A 21,746-nucleotide genomic window follows, 5' to 3' on the forward strand; every position below is an offset into this window, starting at 1 on the left:
TGATAGTTGTACTGGTACAATCTTTTAACCTGAAATGGTGAGTAATAGAGTGAGCTTCGAAAAATTCAGTAATACAGAACTACCAGATGATGCTGAAAAACGTGCAAATACAAATAAACATATATTTCCTTATTGGTTCAGATATCTACAGATTTCTTTGGCTGAGCTGAGGTCCCATTGATATTTCAGGTATTAACAGATAATATTCAGTTCTGATAGAAAATATTTAGGATGTTTAGGTTCAAGAGATCAGAATAGGTTTTCTAGTGTGTTCCCAAAAATCATGTAATTTTTCAGATATTTTTAAAAAATATATATATATATATATATACCTCATCCGTCAAGTCCAAAATATGTAGGTTCCCCAGAACCATACACCCACTGTCAAGTCTAGTAAGGCCCTGAGCACACAACCGAGGAGCCGATAAGTAAGGCCTTGAGCACACAATCGAGGAGCCTCCAGGTATACTTCCTCCAACATTACCCCAAATAAAACTTGTTCCGTCCGTAAACGGATATATCAAAAATCAAAACATAATCCAGGTCAAGTATCAGATCAAAATCCAGGTCAAGTATTCGATCAGAATCCATGTCAAGTATCCAATCAGAATCCAGGTCAGGTATTATAATAGAAATCAAATCGGAAATCAGGTAAAATATCCAGGTGATTAGGGAACACACTAGAGTTTACAGAAATTATTCAGAGGTACTAGATAATCTTAGCAGGTAGAGAAACATGAATCTTCAGTATACCGATAGGATATCGAAAATTATAATCACTATATGAATAGTTCAATAACTAACGAAATCATCAATTATTCAGAATATGACTTGGGCTGAGAAGGAAGAAATGAAGATTCATGACATTTACAGTCTATGTCGATTGATTTCATTATCAAACAACTTCAGATGAATATCTCCCAAAATTAATGCTTATTGACTGGTCAATTCATCGTCTTTACAGAGTATTTACACTTTAATACCACAAATTCTAGTCCATATATAATCTTCGGAATCATCGTTGAATAAATCTTCCAATGTTTTTATTTTTTGTTCACGCTTCCACTATATCATGAAATGCTGACGTGCTTGATTTGTAGTTCAAGATCCATAAGAACATTACATCATGTATGTTCATTAACGTTTCCAGACTCATCCAAATCACTTACTTAATCCTTAGTCCTTGAGGTTACTTAGTTCATTTAGCATTCAAGTATATTTCAGTTACTTCAGGATTTTCCAAAGTAATTCAAATGTTACTGAATTTCATATACATGTTGTACTTCCGTTCCATTCAATTTGGTCTTCGTGGTTGATTTGTCGAACAAGCGTCCAATTCTTAGTACTGAATGTGATATAGAGTTGAGCTGAGCTGAATACTTCCAAAATTTATCATCAAGCCAAACTTGAGAAGACAAACACACATTTCAGTAATATCTATGTCGTTTAGGTATTGACATAGCTTTAGGGTTGATATACTCACTTAAATTACGTTCTATTACTTTTAAAGGTAGTCCAATACCTATGCTTATTTGAATTCTTTAATTAATCCAAGACATTTACTTAATTTAGGCAATAAGGTTATTTTGGTAATTTTGGTGTTCAGTTTTATTCCATTCATTTCAGAGCTCGAGAATATCCAATCATTCCTGAGCTTGGTGATATTATTGGGTCATTTCTATTACAGAGGTATTTTGGTCATTTTATAGATTCAGTGTATTTCAATCATTTTATAGATTCAGTGTATTTCAATCATTTCATTCCGTCCAATCTTACTATTAAATTCAATCATATCATTTATTTTAGTCCTTTCGAACAATTCTGACAACAGAACATCCCGACAAATTATTCTTCAGGTATTTACTCAAAACTCGGATATTTCCGGGTCAAATGTCTTCTCAGATTTTACAAACGGAATATCAAGAATTTTCCTGCACTAAGTCAGGATCTTAACAATCAAATATGTACTTAATCGAGTTAAGTACTAATCCTCAAAGTATTTTCTCATTCAGGGTCAACTCGGACTATTTTACCTCTCAAGGGCATTTTCGTAATTTCTTAACCAAATAATTTCGATATTATCTCTTAACGAAAATAATTATAATTTAGAGATCCTATGATTAATTATTTTTTCGAACATTCTCTGATCTTGAAATAAATCCTTAACAGGCTCCTAAATTCTTGCCCAAAACTTTCTTGGGGTTAAAAACCAGTTATCTGCATTTCCTAAGCAAAATTAGCATTTCTTATGCACATCATAATTTTTTTTTACCGGATCAATATGTCTTTTCAGAGTTATTAACCAACTTCCAGGGACAATTCTTGTCATCCTACAACATAAAGGTATTTTCGTAATTTTACCCTACCGGAGTATTATCATAATTTTCCATCCAAGTACCTTTAACATTTAATCTTTGATGATATAAAATATAAGTTACAAATTCATGGTTGATTTCTTTATCTCTAATCACACAACTTGAAATTTAATTCTAACAATCTCTCAATCTCTTATATTAATCAGTCGATCCGTATTCAGTTATCGAATTTCTACCACATTCATATCGAGTGTATAAATTAATCAACTCCACAAAAGTGATCAACATTATCTTATTCATGCATTTACCAATATCAACATGTTCCATAAAGCATAAAGATGTAGTAAAGTATTACTTCGATTTTCGTGCAATACTGACCGACCATTAAATTATATTCGAACGCCCTCGATCTTGAAATCATCTTCCAATATTTCCTCGGATCTATACCAAATGAAATTACATAAAAAAACGGAGCTTAATTCTGAAAAACGGATCAAATCGGATGATAAATCAGTGAAAATCAGCTTACCGGGTTCGAATTTAGTGAAACGGACTTCGGATTCAGATTCAGGACGTCGAAAGCATAAAATATGACTTTTCGAAAATTTGGAATTTCCGGTCAAAGTCAAAGTAAACAGACTGCGGAATCGGACTTGGAACGTCGAAAAATGTCAGGATATGTATACTCGGTCAAAGTCAAAGGACGTTTAATGTCCGGTCAAAGTTCTGGTCAACGCCGGTCAACAGTCAACATTCGACCATTTTACACAAATATCACCCTAACAAAAATTAATTACAAAATCAGCCACCTTCTGTAAATATTAACGAAACTAACACCCGAATTTTACACAAATAGCACCCAAACAGAAATTAATTACAACCAGACTATGCCCACTCTAAGGGGTGGCGCGTGAACAATGCTACGGTATCGGAAAATTCTCGAAAAATTTCCTAAAAATTATTTTAAGGTATTTTGAGACACTTACCAAGCTCGGTTCACAATTTTGAACGGCGAAGAGCTCGATTCCGAAACGTCGGAAACTTTGACGGTCTCACCCCTCCACGCGTCGACGACGACAGAAACGGAGAATACCGGTGAACTCATAACGATGTAAGGAACACGATGGTGCGGGAGGCGTCGTTAATAGATGATCGGATCGTCATGAATCGACGAAAAACCAATTGAAATCGAGTTATTACCGACGATACTTTCGATTGAAATTAACGACGAACAACGACGATTCACGACGAAAGGTTTGAGGGATTTTGTTCCTCGGTCGACAACGAACACGATGGTAGTTTCGGTTCGTCGAACGACGAGTAGATCGGAGATCGAAGTAGGATGAACGGGGAGAGAAACTGAAAAATGTCTTTGAAAACTGACGGGTAAGAGTTTATAATTCTCTCCTATATAAAATTGACTAAATTAATAGTTTAGCCATTGAATTTCCTGCACTCTATAAAATGGTCTGTCAACTTTGAAATTTTACAATTTAATCCTCAATTTCCTCCCAAAATACCAATTAAATCCATCACTTTATAATTCTTAAAATTTAGCCCATAAATTGGGTGTTACACTAATTAATAAAATAGAGTTTTTCTAACAAATTATAAATCTAATTTTAATCTTACCTAAACGAGAGAGAAAGGAAAGCAAGTGCTCCTAGTAAATCTAGAACTTATAATTTTAAAAAATAAGAAAATAAAGACGAACGGGTTGAACAACTGATAAAATGTACTTATTCATTGAATAAAGTTACAATTATATATTTTATATAAAAAAATATAATTTCACCCGCATGGTGAGTGCAAAAGAATCTTATTTTGATTAGTTTTGAATTGTGTACAGCACGCTACATACTAATAAATTATAACTACAATAATATGATGATGTTTTAAAAAAATTATTTTTATCAAAATAAATAATATTAAAATATAATTTATTATTTTCCTATCTATAATCTCATATTTATTAAATTTATTTTTTAATTAAATTATTATATTTTATGATAATTCAAATAAAATTACAAAATGAGTTCATGTATTTAAAAGATTATAAATTTAAAGTAAAAAAAGGACACAATAATAAAAAAGTTTTCAACGTTTTATTTATAATTGAATCCCTTAACATTATTATGGCATGTCAACGAAAATATTGATAGTTAGAAAAATAGCTTAACTTTATTTTTACAAACCTCTATAACTCGATGATAAAAAAATTGTTGTTATTCTTTGAAGTTCCGGTTTGAGCACCAACAATGTCAGTAGTATGAGCATTTAATGTCAAAAGTTGAGAACTATCTTTAAATATATATTACTTTATACATATCTCAAATTACTAAAAAAGAAACCTTAAATTTTTAAGATTTAAATTATCAATAAAAAAATTTAAGAGTACAATTGAAAATTAATAAAAGTTGAGGACATTTCTTATTATTATGCCTTCACTCAGAATTTTATAAAAAAAATTATATTAAAATTTATGTTAATTTATTTTTAATTATTAAATAGTAATTAGGATTGAGTTAATCTGAATTAGCATTGGTCAGATTTATCATGCCGACATTTGAACAGGTGTAATTTTCTCATTAAAAAGAAAAAGAAAAAAGAGAGAATCTTTATTTATAGTAAAGAAACCAGAAACATCGCATGTTTTGAAGCTTCCTGCATTCTTCTTAAAACCCCACACAATTTTTAGCAAATCTCTGTTAGCATCTCTTCTTTCTTCTTCTTCTTCTTCTTTGCTTTGATGTCACAACATGGAAAACCCAAGATTAATCTTGTGTTCTCATGTTCTACATGCAATATCATTGTTTTCATTTGCATTTTTATGTCAATGCGATCCAGTGTTGTAGCACATTCAGAAAGCTTTGCACTTGACTCACTTTTACAGCTCCCACAATCTGGGTCACCAACAATCTTACCCATAGCTAAAAAGGTTCTATCTCTCTTTGATTTTGGTGCTAAAGGAGATGGTAACCATAATGACTCCAAGGTAACATTTTTTTGGGGGAATAATTCGAGAATATTTCAGGGATGGGGATGGGTTTAATTCAATACCCTTCCAAGCTTTGTTTCTTTTGAATATTGTTCATTCATTGGTTAATAGTGTAGTTGAATTTAATTATTAACATTTTGCAATTTGATTATGAGAATTTAGATAATCAGATCCGCTTATTTACTTTATCTAGAGAAATTTATGGTATTATAGGGCCAATGGTTTTTATTTACCCAAAATGTTAGTTCAGAAAAGAAAACTCGTCTGCTTTTCATGTAAAGTGTGCATTTTGATGTTAAATGTAACCAACTTGTTAAGACATGAAATTGTTTGCTGATATTGTAATGTATTTCTTCTTTTAGGCTTTAGAGAAGGCATGGAATGTAGCATGTTCTTTCCGAGGCCGAATAAGGATTGTATTACCAGCTGGACATGCTTATCTGATTAATCCTGTTCAGCTTGGGGGGCCTTGCAAATCAAAGATCACTTTGATGGTAAGAGACGAGAAGTTGATGATTCGAATTTGTAACCGATGTACCTCGATTTTGTTTATAATAGTACTTAACGTCGAATCTGGTTGCCGTTTGGAGTTGTCTTTAAATAGATTTTGGGTATCATTGTTGCTCCGGAAAACCCCCATGTATGGGATGGTTTGAATCCTCGCAAGTGGCTCTACTTTCATGAGGTAAAACACCTCCATGTCGCCGGGGGAGGCACTATCGATGGCATGGGACAGCAGTGGTGGGCTAGGTCATGCAAAAGAAAGAAAACGAATGTACTGATGCTCTGAATTTCTGTATCTATGCATTTTTTTTCTGAGATTTTCTTTAGCCATTCTTAAAGTGGCTTCAATTTCTTTTTGTTGCAGCCATGTCGCCATGCTCCAACAGTATGTCCTGCGTTCTTATTTCAGAAATGATAGTTAGTTCCATGTGTCTTCTTCTTTACTAGCTAGCCTCAAGGAATGTTATGTGCTCCTTATTGTTTTCACAAATGAAATGCAGGCTTTGACATTCCACAAGTGCAAGGATCTGAAAGTCCATGATATTACGATGGTCGACAGTCAACAGATGCACGTTGCGTTTACGAATTGTCTAAGGGTTACAGTATCCAATCTTAAGGTGATAGCACCTGCTACTAGCCCGAATACCGATGGGCTTCACATCAGTTCATCCCGTAGTGTTGAAGTCAAGAATAGCATTGTAAGAACAGGTTGGTTCTGTTTCCATCTTTTTGGTTTTTTCTTTTCTACAGCTTTCGTGCATATGGACTTCGAAATTATTGTTGGAAAACTTTTCCGAAACGCCATTGATGTTTACATCTTTACTTATAATTAAAATTATAATATCTTTACAATTTACATCTTCCATTCATGATTACATGTACTGGTGTTTCTTATGTTGATTCTTGCTCAATATTCTTTTAGGCGATGATTGTGTTTCGATAGTCGGCAATACTTCTCATGTCCAAATCAGAAACTTTGTTTGTGGACCTGGCCATTGTATAAGGTAAGAACATTTTTTTTTCAAACCGGTTAAGATTAGGGTCAGCAAGAGTAGGTTTATTAACTTTTACATGATACGATTAGCATCGGAAGCTTGGGAAAGTCGAACTCTTTGACACAGGTTCGTAATATACTTGTCGACAGAGCCTTGATTTCCAACACCAAGAATGGGGTGCGGATCAAAACATGGCGGGTATCATCAAGTTCTCATAAATGTCTTTGTTTCGTGTTCATGTGTGTGCAAAATGAGATTAAAAACTAGGTAACTTATACTTGATAATTCTGTTTTTTCACATGTCTTTCCCAGGGAGGTAACGGTTATGCTTCAAATATGAAGTTCATGAACATATTGATGGAGAACGTAGCATATCCGATCGTTATTGACCAATATTATTGTGATTCCGACCTGCCATGTGCTAACCAGGTATCAGTTCTTTATGATGCTTGAACCCAGCAAACAATTTCATATTTTTTATGCCTGGAAAAGGAACTTTATAATGGGTACATTTTCCTTCTCTCTTTAATTGTGTTTTCGCAACTATCCGGGATAACTCTATCATTCTCAGAGTTTAATGTCGTTGATTCATGCAATGGTAATTGTGTCAACTATTAATTTGATGGAATGCAGACATTGGCTGTTAAAGTGGAAAACATCTCCTATGTACACATTAAGGGAACTTCTGCTACAGAGGAAGCAATAAGATTTGTCTGCAGTGATAGCCTGCCATGTGAAGGATTATATTTGGAAGATGTTCAACTCGATTCAGACAACTGGGGTGTCACTTAGTCTTTCTGTTGGGAAGCTTATGGATCGAGTTTGGGTCTAGTGCAGCCCTCTCCGTGCCTAACATGCACTGGTGGCTTCATTAAGCAGAAAGTTCTTTCTGGCCTGGCTGTTGATTCCTTTTGAGATGATCGTAATACTTCCTTTCGATCATGTCGGAGTCAGCCATGACAGAAGCAGTAGGACATTGCTGTAGGGCTCCACAACAGACCTAACAGAAAAACAAGCTTACTCGAAATTTCTGCTGCCAAATTGTAGGAGAATTATACGTGTACGTCGTAATGCTCTTTCCCCCTTCCGAGTAATATATGTAAATAGCAGCTTAGGGAGAAAGATGACAACTATGCTGCAAAACTAGGGCTGTTATGTGTGTATATAAGTTATTGCCACAGAGATGTATATTGTTTCGAGAATTTGATGTTGTTTACGAAAGTTCTGCTTCGATAAAAAGGTGAACTTTCGACCACTTTGCAAAGGAAATATTTAGTATATTACTATTATGAAAAGAATTGCAATGGAAATATTGTTTATGCATGTTGCCATGGATTTACTTTCAATTAAAAGAATTGTAGGCATATTGTCTTCGATTCGAGAAGGGGTTTAAACAAATTACAGATCTTTAGCCTAGCAGAGTAGCTCTTGAGCCTTCATTTCTTATGCATACTTGGAGCGAATTGTGGGTAGTAGATGAGCTACTGTGCACCGAGCTTTGGAAACCCCTCAGCACAAGGCAGGTCCAAATTTTGAATGGTTCTGTTCTTGCAAAATGCTTGCTTGACTGCCCGAATCATCTAGTTTGACATGCTTGGCCTCTCACTCCAAACCGGTGACCTCAACATCAAGATGTCAACTCTCAGTTGCTCAGAATCCGTCGACACTGCATAATGTCACCTCTCATCTAGTTAAATTAAATTTATGAGAGAATTCTCATAAAAATTATTTAAATTATCGATTAAACATTATTTGATGATCATCGCCACTGGATGATGTTCAAACTTCAGAACCAAGATTAACAGGTGAAATATATACCCTTATTTTAAAAAAAACAATCTAATAATTCATTTGTAACATTAACTCCACTAAACGACTATGTTCCCCACTGGTAGGAGGACCATAGCAGTGTCACTTCACAAGCAAAAGGAAAAAGATAGCTTGAACAAATGCTTCACAAATTTGGTTGAAATTTGAGATAACACTAAATTTCTACACAAATATGACATTATTTCAGACCTAAACCAGATCCAGAGGAGGGCCAATGTTACAAGGGACTGAAAACAACTCAGTTGTTCCCCCTTACATGGAGGAAACCAACCTCGAATTCTTCTAATCATTTTGAATGTGCATCCAGTGCACCTCCCAGTCGTGTCAAAAATGAACTTCGAGGCGTCTACTGGTATCAAAATAAACTTCAAAGACAAATATTGTTTAACATTAGTTACTACATCTTGCATTGTTCTTTAATGAAAACTGAAGGGTGATATTAAACAAGTACAAGTGTTGATTAACCCGAAACGATGAAAAACATGGCCATTCTATTCTTCATTACGGCTTATAATCCTAATAACAACATATTAAACTTAGAATCCAAATCCAATATGAAAGCTTACATGTGAAACATGCATAGAGTTAAAAGAATTCATGCCTATTGGAATGTCAAACATCATATGCATGCTTCATTGAGAGAAAAATGGAATTGCAGTAACAAAACATGGAAAATAAGTTGCAAGAAAAGACGGTTCGTGTCCAATGAATGACAAAAATCAGGATAGATCATAATTTCATGATGACTTACAAGAATCTGGATCATGCTCTTCGTTGGAATTCTCGTGAATATCGGACTAACTGAACTGGAACACCAAATTTTTCGAAGAAAAATGGGATCTGCCGTCGCTTTGATGTTATTCTGAGCAGTAAAATTCTCTCCAATTAGTTTTGTAAAACTACAACTGCATCAAGTGAAAGAATTATCAGCTTCTTTTAAGCTGTGTTTAACATTAATCAAACTGGTTGGGTTTCAATCCATCACTTCTTTGACAAAATTGATTGCAAAGAATCTAACTGAGTCGAGGAAAAAGGCGGTTTCCGACTCCTAACCAATTTCATTATCATCTTAGCCTTGCACAGTTGCCCGTTTCTCATAAGGCCTTGAAGCAGTGAATGAATAGTATCCACATTCGGGAACCAACTCTTTCTCATGCAATCTATACACCTTGTATAGGCCAAACTGTACTCCCCTCCTTTGCACAAATAATGGATCATCGTCTGGTAAATCTTAACATTCGGCCTATGCTTACTACATACATTCTAGAGAAGAATAAACCCTTTTAGCCATTTCAAGTAACCGCCTGGCAAAAACCTTTGATTACCAAATTGTAAGAACCTCATCAGGCTCTATCCCAATTTTCTGCATCAAACGCATCGCATCATTAGCTTGCCATGCTAGTCTCCTATTAATCAAATACTGGACCCTAACATTAAAAGTTGTAAGATTAGGTTTACACCCCTTATACAGCATAAGATTCCACAACCCGTTGCCGATCTTGCACCGGTTCTTTTGATAGGATGCTGATATAAGCGTCGTGTACGTAATAACATCTGCTTTTATCCCCAACTTTTCCATCTCGACCATGAACAAATATGCCCTATCAAGAAAATCCATTTCACAAAATGCCTTGATAACTATATTAGCTGTATATATATCCAGTTCGACAAGGAATTTCGACGGAACAACTGCGAGAAATGCCTCAAAAGCTCCCAAATCACGAGTTTGAATCAAAACCTTAAGCGCAGCATTGAAAGATTTAACAGTTCTCTTACATCCATACAAATGCATATCAAGGAAAGTATTGATAGCATGCTTTACCATTCCAGCCTTACCATACAACATTATAATCCTCATCACGAAGCCTTCTCGCCTACCCTGCGGAAGAGTTTTCTGGTGCTCAAGTAAATGCTCGATGTGATCGAAGCGGCCAGCCCCGGCTAATCTAGAAACCGTATCTTCGAAAGCAGCCCTGTTTTCAATAACAAGTCTATTGTGGGCATTCGCCTTGAATAAATCGAATAACTTATCGGGGTCTCTCTCGGCTTTAAGCTTCGCAAGAACAGTTTCTTGTAAAGGTATAGCCTTTGGAGATTGCTTTGAGAAAGCTGTACGTGAACAAAACCTGCGAACCGATCGCAGAAATAACATATTCCAAATATCCTCTCGTCCATAAGACACCAATCTATGAAACTGAAGAATCCCAACAATCCAAGAGACATGAAACTAATAAAATAATACCCATATACCCAAAAAAATAGTTTCTTCAAGGCAATGTAATCAACAAATCTTCAAAAGCAGAATAACCCGGACTTCAAAATAGAATCAAATGCAATAAACAGCACACAGATTAACAGGCGCAAATTATATATAAAAAATCCCAGAAAAAAAAACCTTCTTTAAATCAAAAGTGAAGAGAACGGAGGAGATAAGTTTACCGAAAAAAGTTAGAAGGGAGCTGAAAGAGAGCTAATTTTTCTCTCTGCGGGTTATGGTGGCGCCGGTGAGGATTTGGGGTTTAGGCTTTAGGCTTTGGGTTAGAATATCTGAATCCAATACCATATCTAAATATGGGCTCAAAAATTGACGTGTTTAATTGGGCTGTTAAATAGGGCTTTTTAGCGGGGATAGATATAAATCGGGTCAGATTTTTAGTCGACTCAAATTTGATATGAGTATTCTATATTCATATACAATATATATATATTTTTTCATATGTGATATACGTATATTATACAAAGTCAAAATACTCGACTCAAACTTGAAAATCAATTCACCAATTACTAAAAATTTAAAGTTATTCAAATTATTATTCGAGTTATTTTTTTATAACTTGAATCAAATTTAAATTTTTTTTTGAGTCGAGTCTAATTTTGCTCTACCCAATTTTCCAACAACAAAAACAAAGAAAAAAAGAGGTAAAATACACTAAAAAGCCATTGAACTACGCTGAAATGACCGTTTTAGTCATAAAACTTTTAAAAATTACGAAATGATGGAATTCTTAGAATTGCCTTCCCCTCAGCTGGCATTCTTTCTACAATTCAACCCCTGTAAGTCATCCCTTCTCTGCTTTTCCCTTCCTTTATGCAGGTTGTCAATTATTCCCATTTGCACCGGTTGCAGGTCCATAAGGGATTTCATGTACTATAATGTCGTAAACAACCGGTTCGCGATTTTTGGGTACTTGATGTTTGAATCATGATGTTTTGTCATGATTCTTTATTGTTCGTGCTAACATAAACACAAACATAATTACAAAAGACCACAAAATCTAAATATAAATATAATACATGTATTGAATGTTTGTCGGTTTAAAGGTATCAGTGTCGTGTTTATGACATCGTTCCGTGCCCTATTAAACGAGTCGCTAGATCGGGAAGATAGTAGCCTCAAAGTAATGTTGAAACAATAACATTGGAAGATTCGTGCGTGATTGTATAAAAATGCACACACGAAAAGGTACAGTTATATCTATAATAATCCTATAAGAATCAACAGCTTAGATTACAGGATTTCGATTATTATCCTTTGAATGAGGAGTTAGTGGTCTCCTAATCCACCATTGAAGGTTTGGTTTAAAGAGTTTCGCCTGCAAGTAGCCTTTGTAAGCCAACTGCAAATCTGCCAAGAAGAAGAAGAGGCAGACAGTTAGCTATAATTCGGGTTAATTTCGGTTCCGGAATCTTTGATAAATCGAGTAATTTACCCTATAATCAACAGGACTAAAGCAATGCCGAAGAATGCATATTGGTACCACTTGTGCTTTGGGACTTTATGTTTTATCTTATATCCCTCCGGAACATGCCTCGGACTTATGTATCCGAACTGTGGTCGCATTAGAAAGGCGAATCCGGCGAGTAGTCCCGCCGCGAACCCTCCTAAATGAGCTGAATTATCGACTTGAGGTAGGAATCCGACGGCGAGGTTCAGGAAAATGATCAACAACATGGTGAACAGAGCTGAACACTGAATGGACAAGAGTTAACTTATGTAATATAACTCGCACTTCGTGCACTAGAGAAGAGATTTAAGATATATACCGCGTTTACCTTGTGTGTATAGTTCGACCAGTTGGTAATAAGCTCGGAAAGCATGGCTCCCAAGAGTCCGAAAAGCGCACCGGATGCACCGACGGAAATGGTTTCTTTCCGAGCTTCGGATAGAGCCGATGCCAAGCTCCCACCGAGGCCGGAAACCATGTACAACGGACCGATTCGCACTGCATTTGTTTACGTAACTAGAATTATTTACCATATTTAAGGGGTGAAAAAAAACCTCACCGGTAAATATTTTTAAGAGATGAAGTTCATACAGAATCCAAATTCTTGCTCCAGTCGGATTCCCAGGAACAAAAGGCTTAACATATTAACAGCTAAATGGATGACACCTGCATGATACCACATGCATGATACGAGACGCCAATATTCCTTCTCCTCTACCACTAGTTTCCAATCAAGGGCTCCTAGTTTCTTCAACCTGCAATTAAACCCTAAATCATATCATATCATGCATGGATATATGTATGTATGAGGAGAAGATTCTTACGTGATGCATGAAGGGCCGAGAAGAGGGTTTTCTTTAAAACTTTGAAACGAGAACCTTCCGAGATATTCATGCCCGATACATTTTTCGGTTCCCGATAAATGTGGACAATCATTGACGTACATGGTATAAATAAATATCGCTATGTCGGCGACAAATACCAGAGGCATTAGCCATGGTGTCCATGGTTCGGGGGGCGGTGGTGGCAGAGGCGATGGTTTTCTCTTATTATGTGACCTGTCGGGATGTTGCGTGTGGTTCGAGGTTCCTTTCTCAATATCGTGTGATGGTGATGGTGAGGGTGAGGGTGACGACGATGGTGACGGTGGTGTCCGTCCCCTCCCCATGACTTAGAGGAAGAGACGTTGAACAAAATGGACGTCAATGCCGCTGCCGCTTAGATGGGGGAGGGGGTGACGGCGGTGGAAGGTGTGGTTAGGCACCAAAGAAAGAGGGAAGGAGAGACGAGGAAGATATTAAGAGGATTTGGATGGCAATGAATGAATTTTGCTATGTTGGTAGTTAGTTAAATTTTGGTATTTCTTTTCTCTTTTTCCTGTTAATACAAGTTTATTGGGCAAAAATATCTTATATATTACGTATACTGTGTATATATAATAGATGTTCATTAATAATTATATTTTATTATTTTTTAATCACCTCCAAAGTATTCAAAGAAATAAAAAACATCTCTTCTTTTAATTCTCAAATTCTCTTTTCTATATGTTAAGTAAAGCTTTAGTGATATTTGATTGATTATTTCTATTTTTGGTTCTTTCATCATTTGGGATGATATATTATTAATTAATGGATCACACAAGATCATATGATATAAATAAATAAATTTATTGAATATAAAATGAATATTATTTTTTAGAACATTTAAATTCGAATAATTGTGTATGTAAAGTGTCTGTACATGATCATAAACTAAAAACACATTTGAAATTCCAAATAAAACCCAAAAACATTATTAATTATAAATTCCTAATAAAAAATAAATTAAAATTAAGAAAGGAAAAAAAACCATTCCTATTTCCTAGTCCTCCATGTAAATTCCCACAACGGGGAAGCTTTCCACTGTACTACTGGCCCATTTTTCGGATCTCTCATTTTTTTCCCTACAAATTCTCACCTTATTTTTCTTTATATATACATTACAAATGTTTCTAAGCTTTTTGCTTGTTCAAAGCTCTCTTTTAATTAAGGTTGGTATTTTGAGTCTATTATTTTAAAACTTTTTTCGTTTACTTTATTATTTTTATCTCATCGCGATTAGCAATAACGATATCATCTGAATTATAATTTTATCGAATTTATTTATAGGTGAAAAATGGCCGCGATATCGCTCCATGGGAATTTACATGCTACCGTCTATGAAGTTTGTAATCATCGGGGTGGTGGATTCTTCCATAAGGTATAAATTCTTAGACATTTTTATATGGGAAGCGAAGAGGGTTTAGGATTAAGTTTATAGTTTTATTATATCTAATGATAGGCATGAGATTGGAACTAACGAGTTTTGATTTGATTTTATAAGATCGAAGTATTTTTTCTTATTAAAAATTTAACTTTCGGATGAGTTGGATCGATTTTCTAAATGATAAATTCGAGTTTAGATTTAAGGTGAAAAATCTTTGATGGATCCGAGAAAATAATATAATTATATCTTATTTTTAAGATAATTGTAATAACACCTTTATCTCTTAATTTTTTTTCAATTAACTGTATATTTTATCTAATCAAGATAAAATTATATATATATATATATATGTGTGTCAAGTCAAGTACGGGATTTTATCTAGAGTCAAATTTCAGGTCGGATAGAGTATCTCTAGATCTGAATCAGATCAGATAACCGATATAAGACTAAAATGTCCAAATAAAATTTAGATCGATCAAAACCTAACTCTACATGATCCATGCCTATCTCTAATTACACCGTAGGATTGGTAGACAATTATAAGACATTTTTATTTTTATTTTCTCAAAATTCGATATGCACAATCTATTTAAATAAAACATAAAATTTAATGATTGGATTATTAAAATAAAATTATAAAAATTATGGTAATGTGTAAAACTATTTAAATATTACATTAATATAAATGAATCACTCTCTATATATTAAGAACCCTTCAGTAGGCCTACCAAATGCCATTAAGAGGTCTAATTATGTACCTCATATATTTCTTCAAATTTAAATTTTGAAAATTTAATTTATTTTTTTCTATTTATCTAATTATTAAAATTTAATCACACCATTTGTTTGATATTAAATTATTAAAGATAACATAGTCTAATTTAACAGAAGTCCGTTAACATTGGAATCAATTTAAAACTAATTTTTAAATCAAACAATTAGGGAGATTAAAATTCTATAAATTAGAAGTAGAGGGACTGAATTTAAAATTTTCGATGTGTATAAGGACTGGGACAAAAATTAGACCCTCTTACGATATTCCCTTCACTATGATTCTTTTCCCAAACCATTTTTTGGGAAAATAAAAAATGTAATAATGTCTGTGCATATATATATATATATATAATTGGCATTTAAATATAATCCAATATATTTTTTTCGAGATCTACCAATGTTCGATAGTGACAAAAATCTCGATTAAGTTTAGAGTGAATTCGGACCGAACTATGTTTAGAGCTAAATTTTCTCACTATATTCTTTTGTAGTTAATGGCGAAGGCGGAGGAGACTATTGGTCTCAGCGAAGGTGGGGCTAAGATTTACACGACGATCAGTCTCGGAACGGCTCGAGTCGGAAGAACACGAAAAGTCGAACATGATGAAGCTGCGTGGAACGAGTCATTTCACATATACTGCGCTCATACGGCTAAGCAGGTAATATTCACCGTGAAGGATGCAAAAACTATAGGAGCAATTCTAATTGGCAAGGCATATTTGCCTGCTATAGACCTCTTGTCAGGGGAGGAACTGGATAAATGGCTTGAACTCAGGGGTGAAGACAATGAGCCCTTGGATAATGATGCTAAAATCCATGTCCGGCTTCGATATTTTGATGTTACGAAGGACCGGAACTGGAACCGTGGCATCATTAGTCCGAAATTCCCCGGTGTTCCGTATACGTATTATTCTCAGAGGAATGGCTGCAAGGTTATACTATACCAGGATGCACATATCCCTGATGGATTTGTTCCCCGAATTCCGCTTGCCGGAGGCAATAAGTACGAGGTGCATCGATGTTGGGAGGACATTCTCGATCATATCAACAATGCCAAACACTTGGTTTACATCACCGGTTGGTCCGTTTACACTGAGATCAAATTGATGAGAGATTCGAAGAGGTCGAAGCAGGGGACGGACACCAAGCTTGGTGATCTTCTTAAAAAGAAGGCAAGTGAAGGTGTTAGAGTGAATGTGCTTGTTTGGGATGACAGAACATCTGTTGGTGCATTGAAGAAAGACGGGCTGATGGCCACACATGATGAAGATACCTTGCAATTCTTCGAGGATACCGACGTCAACTGCGTCTTATGCCCTCGTAATCCCGATGACAGCGGAAGTTTCGTCCAGGACTTGCAGATCTCCACAATGTTCACTCATCATCAAAAGATCGTTGTAGTGGACGCATCGATGCCTAATGGTGATTCGAAGAGGAAGAGGATCGTGAGCTTTATCGGCGGTCTTGATCTTTGCGACGGACGATACGACACACCTTTCCATCCCCTTTTCAGCACTCTGGACACAGTTCACAATGATGATTTTCATCAGCCGAACCTCCCTGGGGCTGATATTACCAAAGGTGGTCCGAGGGGACCATGGCACGATATCCACTGCCGACTCGAAGGACCTATAGCTTGGGATGTCTTGTTCAATTTCGAGCAAAGGTGGAAAAAACAGGGTCGTAAAGATGTACTCTTAGATCTCAACGACCTCGAAGGTACCATCATTCCCCCATCTCCGGTTATGTTCCCTGATGATCGCGAGACATGGAACGTTCAACTATTTAGATCAATCGATGGTGGGGCTGCTTTTGGTTTTCCTGATACACCTGAAGATGCTGCAAGAGCTGGACTTGTTAGCGGAAAGGACAGTATCATCGATCGAAGCATTCAAGATGCCTATATCAACGCTATCCGACGAGCCAAGAACTTTATCTATATCGAAAATCAATATTTCCTCGGAAGCTCCTTCGATTGGCTCGACGAAAATGATGGCATTAAGGTCGAGGGTGTCGAAGCTTTGCATTTGATTCCGAAAGAGCTTTGTCTTAAGATAGTTAGAAATATTCTTGCAGGGGAGAGGTTTGTAGTGTATGTTGTTATCCCTATGTGGCCTGAAGGAATCCCAGATAGTGGAGCAGTGCAGGCAATATTAGATTGGCAAAGGAGGACCATGACCATGATGTACAAAGAAATCGTTACGGCTCTTCGATCGAAGGACAACGACGAGGATCCTCGAAACTACTTAACATTCTTCTGCCTCGGCAATCGAGAAAAGAAGGTGGATGGTGAATATGAACATGAAAATAGACCGGACCCCGATTCGGATCACGAAAGAGCTCAAAATTCCCGTCGTTTCATGATTTATGTTCATACCAAAATGATGATAGGTAAGTGACGAAACCCGGATTCGAATCTCAGCATATGCAACTCCCATTGTGTTTAACAATGCTTTCTTTTGTTGCAGTTGATGATGAATACATAATAATCGGATCTGCCAACATCAACCAGCGATCGATGGATGGTGCACGAGACTCCGAGATAGCAATGGGAGCCTATCAACCCCATCATTTATCGATTAGGGTACCGGCAAGGGGTCAAGTCCACGGTTTCCGAATGGCACTGTGGTACGAGCACCTCGGCATGCTCGACGACCGGTTCCTGTACCCGGAAAAGAAGGAATGTGTGAGGAGAGTGAACCATCTGGCTGACAAATATTGGGAACTGTACTCAAAGAACTCTCTTGATCAAGACTTGCCTGGTCACCTATTGGCCTACCCTGTTGGCATTGCTAGTGATGGGACCATAACTCAATTGCCAAACTTTGAGTACTTCCCCGACACAAAGGCTAAGATTCTTGGTACAAAATCTGATTATCTCCCTCCCATCCTCACTACTTAATGGATCTCCATGGAAGGAATAAAAAAACCGGATCGGAACAGCCAATTGAATCGGTGGATCCGGCCGCCGATGTCAAGTCTAACTTGTGAAGTATAATTGAAACATCTGATTCGATATTCTTTAAATAAAATCGTATTTCAAATTTCACGAACAAAAATAATGAAGATAATTTTATTTTCATTTGAAATATGAGGTATCAAAGACTTGAGAGCTGAATATAATGCCTACGGCTGGGGCTGGTCAGGTACTTTGGTAAGTGGTTGATTGAGTCATCAAAATCTTGACAATTCATTGCACTATAGATAATGACAGAGAAGCACCATTAAAGCTGATTTTGAGATTTCTCTTAATGTCAGATAATCAAAATATCATGGGTAAAATAAATCACAGGTCGCTCGATTTTTAGTTCAGTTAAAAACACGTCATTATTTTTAAAGTTATAATTTATTAACTCAGTTAAAATATCACTCCCCTGTTAAACATGTAATAAAAGTCTAACATGTCTGGTTATAATAACAGTTTTAGTCCTTAATGCATATATATTTTATCAATTTAATCCTAATTCGAAATATTTAATAAATTTAATATCACTTAAGCAGTAAATCAAATCACTTAGTCATTTTTGCAATGTTCATTGGATTAAAATAGTAATTGAATAATGGCATTCTATCTTAAAGCAGCAACATGTTATTGATAAAAGCCTTTAATCAATGAATATTAGCCAATCGTATGGTCAAGCAAGCATAGCTTGCAGACTTACAAAGTACTTGTGTAACGAAACCTATGACATAAAGATGAGATCGTTCAACGACTGATACAACATGCACCCGTTAGGATGAAATATAAAAGACGGTATCCTTCAAATGTACAACGAGAAACAAATTTCTTAACGAAGATTTTGCCAACTCTCTTACTCCGTGTTTCACACAGAATAATAAAACACGTTACCATCATTGATAAAATTCAAAATCATATAAAATATTGGGAGCAATTATAAGCGGAAAAAAAGTAATAAACATTTTTAGGAGAAGGTGGACTAAATTATAGAATTTTTAAATATGAAGAATTAAATTTATTAAATCATTTATAGTCAGACTAATAATTGATTGATCTGAAATATATTTTACCCAAATATCGTATGCTAACTTTTTCCACCTCCATTCATATGCATTGATCAAAAGTTACAAATGAAGCAAAGAAAGGACAAGAATGAATGATTCTCTACGTTAATGTCACAAATTTGGTAGTGGCAAACAAGGAAACCCATTCTCTTTTTTTAACCATTTCCATCTCCAAATAGTACACAATCCTGCTTTGTGGTTTGCTTGGATTTTAGCAAAAATTTTAAATCAAGGAAGGTTCCCATGAAAGTCTCCCCCCCCCCCCACCATGTTATGGCATTAAATCCCTTGGCTTTAGTTCTGCATTGGGTATCTTACTCCAGCTGCTAGTACTCTTTGCTGCTGTATCTTGAATCATTTATGAATGATAGAAAAGTGGTAAGTAAAATCATTAATATTTGATAAAAATTGCTTTGTTTTAAAACAGTATGAAGAAAATGGTACCTGGAAAAGTTCATGCAATTTGTTCCTGAGGAAACAATACTCATGTTCTAGCAGCTCCAATGCTCTCAGACACCTGCATCAATGCTAATACATAGGTTGGATTGTTTTCGAATCGAGACTCGGAATAAAGATGGTATAAGGGATTGAACTCTTTATCATTCGATTCAATTGTGTTAGCGAAATACAACATGCATACTAACCCGGCACGATTGTTCTGCTCGGAAGCGGCTCGAAAGGCGACGCAGACATTTCTTATCCTTTTGGCACCAATGCTCGAGCTGCTTCCCATGAACTGATTCAAATGGATTCCTATTTTATTATAATCCGAGAACTCTCTGTCCATCCTACAAAAGACGAAAGCATAATTTTTTGTTAGAGAATGAAAATTTTCAAAGATGACCGTCCCATCAGTTCCGTCGATCCATCTCTAATCCTACATCATACATTACCAAGTTCATAAACCAAGTAACCAAATCAACACAACTGACTGAGAAAATGAAACAAGCAATTGATGATCATTACAGCAACGATCTGAGGTTCCTCAGAAGCTTCTCCGATTCATGGAAGTAGATGTTGACGACTTCCGATACGAAATTCGGCGAGGATTCGTCTTGAAGCTGTTGGAGTTGCAAGAATTGCTCGTCGAGTATCCCCTAATGAAACACCAACTCATTAAAGAAATACAACAAAGCAGGAGTCTTTGATGAATGATGATGAGAAATTTACACACACCTGGTGGAAGAGGAATGCGAGCAGACGGTTCATGTCCGCTCGCAACCGATCGGCAGCCAACCCCAACATCCACACTGGCAGACCCGTTTTGGCTACTGGATTGTTGAACCCGCACACGAGTGTGAGTAAAAATTTGACCCGGAAACGAAAACGGGTGGGGGTTTCTTCTCTGTATGAACAGGAAACTCCTGTTTGTTGATTTCGAAGTTTTCAGGGTTTAGGGTTTTGTGTGTTCTTTGTTTTCTGTGTTGAAGCGGGAATGTTTTTCACACATGGAAGCTTCCAAGTTCAGCAGCTATTTAAAGCATGAGAGATTAGCTACCTAGAGATAGCTTCGACTCCAAACTTCAACACTCAAAACTATAACAATACTAACAATATAGTTTAGGGTAAACTACACGTTTAGGACCCCAAATATATTTTTTCAAAACTATACCTAATGTTATATTTCAATTTCATTTTGATCATCTACTGTTAAAAAATTAACAAAACTCCTGACGTGGTATTTAAAAAAAAATCAATAATGAAACTTTTATAATTTCATCCATATGTCATGTCGGTGTTGTAATTATTATTCTTCGATATCTTCCTCGACCAATCAAGATATCGACAAACTTGTTTCATATCTCCTACCAGTCTTTTATTTTAGACTTTAACTAAATAAAATAAAACTTCATTATAAATCCAAAACTCATGAAATCTAAACCATTATAATTTATAATCTCCACCATCTGTTCAACGTGGAATAAAGATATACAACTTTTTTTTTCTTGTTTTCATCTTCCCACAATTAAAACTTAGAAAAGATACTTCATCGTCAAAAAATTAAAGAAATTCAAAATTAGGAGTTTTTCATAAAAAAACAACGTTTAGAGGTCAATTCATAAATATATATATTCAGTCAAAACGTATTAAATATTTAATGATGAAATAAGTCAAATAAAAATAAATTAAAAATAAATTATTTTAAATTTTGGTTAACCAAAATACGAATGAGATGAAAATTGAAGAATTTTATTATTAACCATTGATTAAAATATTTTTTTGGTAAAATACACAAATGGTCTCTCGACTATAGTGAATTACTTTATTGAGTATCTTGACTATTAAAAATTATAAAATGGTCACCTAATAAATTATATGATCCAAACTCGTCTTTTTT

The 21,746-nt window shown here is 35.4% G+C and overlaps 4 protein-coding genes and 1 pseudogene across 4 annotated transcripts; 2 read left to right on the forward strand and 3 right to left on the reverse strand.

Moving 5' to 3' along the window:
- Positions 1-4,910: 4,910 nt before the first annotated feature.
- On the forward strand, positions 4,911-7,982 carry LOC120146931 (probable polygalacturonase At1g80170). The gene is made up of 9 exons (XM_039160417.1): positions 4,911-5,310; positions 5,676-5,807; positions 5,918-6,088; positions 6,182-6,202; positions 6,318-6,525; positions 6,740-6,821; positions 6,902-7,010; positions 7,125-7,241; positions 7,446-7,982. The coding sequence occupies exons 1-9, from the start codon at positions 5,065-5,067 to the stop codon at positions 7,602-7,604; spliced, it is 1,245 nt and encodes a 414-aa protein (XP_039016348.1). The 5' UTR covers positions 4,911-5,064; the 3' UTR covers positions 7,605-7,982.
- A 206-nt stretch (positions 7,983-8,188) lies between these two features.
- On the reverse strand, positions 8,189-11,178 carry LOC120146932 (annotated as a pseudogene).
- Positions 11,179-12,005: 827 nt separating this feature from the next.
- Positions 12,006-13,620, reverse strand: LOC120146883 (RHOMBOID-like protein 5; the record flags this gene model as incomplete). Its single annotated transcript, XM_039160361.1, is given in 6 exon segments — positions 12,006-12,267; positions 12,353-12,612; positions 12,696-12,865; positions 12,959-13,122; positions 13,192-13,390; positions 13,575-13,620. Coding segments are annotated over 6 exon segments (909 nt in total), but the record flags the coding sequence as incomplete, so codon positions are not given.
- Positions 13,621-14,503: 883 nt separating this feature from the next.
- On the forward strand, positions 14,504-18,318 carry LOC120146759 (phospholipase D alpha 1-like). Its single transcript, XM_039160254.1, has 3 exons — positions 14,504-14,605; positions 15,877-17,776; positions 17,854-18,318. Exons 1-3 carry the CDS (start codon positions 14,522-14,524, stop codon positions 18,285-18,287), a joined length of 2,418 nt encoding a protein of 805 aa, XP_039016185.1. The 5' UTR covers positions 14,504-14,521; the 3' UTR covers positions 18,288-18,318.
- Positions 18,319-19,507: 1,189 nt separating this feature from the next.
- LOC120146789 (pseudo histidine-containing phosphotransfer protein 6-like) lies at positions 19,508-20,840 on the reverse strand. Its single transcript, XM_039160283.1, has 5 exons — positions 20,585-20,840; positions 20,375-20,505; positions 20,053-20,196; positions 19,853-19,925; positions 19,508-19,756 (listed from the first exon to the last, which is right to left on the reverse strand). The coding sequence occupies exons 1-5, from the start codon at positions 20,651-20,653 to the stop codon at positions 19,703-19,705; spliced, it is 471 nt and encodes a 156-aa protein (XP_039016214.1). The 5' UTR covers positions 20,654-20,840; the 3' UTR covers positions 19,508-19,702.
- Between the last annotated feature and the right edge of the window lie 906 nt (positions 20,841-21,746).

Source organism: Hibiscus syriacus, unplaced genomic scaffold (assembly GCF_006381635.1).
Source record: "Hibiscus syriacus cultivar Baekdansim isolate YM2019G1 unplaced genomic scaffold, ASM638163v2 tig00110931_pilon, whole genome shotgun sequence".
NCBI classification, from domain to species: domain Eukaryota; kingdom Viridiplantae; phylum Streptophyta; class Magnoliopsida; order Malvales; family Malvaceae; genus Hibiscus; species Hibiscus syriacus.

What these genes read in the sequence shown, in the direction of transcription:
- LOC120146759 (XM_039160254.1), top strand. Translation starts at nt 14,522, where the DNA reads ATGGCCGCGATATCGCTCCATGGGAATTTACATGCTACCGTCTATGAA. An exon ending in GTGGTGGATTCTTCCATAAG is followed by an intron (nt 14,606 to 15,876) that starts GTATAAATTCTT and finishes ATTCTTTTGTAG; the next exon opens with TTAATGGCGAAGGCGGAGGA. An exon ending in TCATACCAAAATGATGATAG is followed by an intron (nt 17,777 to 17,853) that starts GTAAGTGACGAA and finishes CTTTTGTTGCAG; the next exon opens with TTGATGATGAATACATAATA.
- LOC120146931 (XM_039160417.1), top strand. Translation starts at nt 5,065, where the DNA reads ATGTCACAACATGGAAAACCCAAGATTAATCTTGTGTTCTCATGTTCT. An exon ending in AATCAAAGATCACTTTGATG is followed by an intron (nt 5,808 to 5,917) that starts GTAAGAGACGAG and finishes GTCTTTAAATAG; the next exon opens with ATTTTGGGTATCATTGTTGC. An exon ending in ACCTGCCATGTGCTAACCAG is followed by an intron (nt 7,242 to 7,445) that starts GTATCAGTTCTT and finishes GATGGAATGCAG; the next exon opens with ACATTGGCTGTTAAAGTGGA.
- LOC120146789 (XM_039160283.1), bottom strand. Translation starts at nt 20,653, where the DNA reads ATGTTGGGGTTGGCTGCCGATCGGTTGCGAGCGGACATGAACCGTCTG. An exon ending in TCGCATTCCTCTTCCACCAG is followed by an intron (nt 20,506 to 20,584) that starts GTGTGTGTAAAT and finishes GTGTTTCATTAG; the next exon opens with GGGATACTCGACGAGCAATT. An exon ending in GAGCAGAACAATCGTGCCGG is followed by an intron (nt 19,926 to 20,052) that starts GTTAGTATGCAT and finishes GCATTGATGCAG; the next exon opens with GTGTCTGAGAGCATTGGAGC.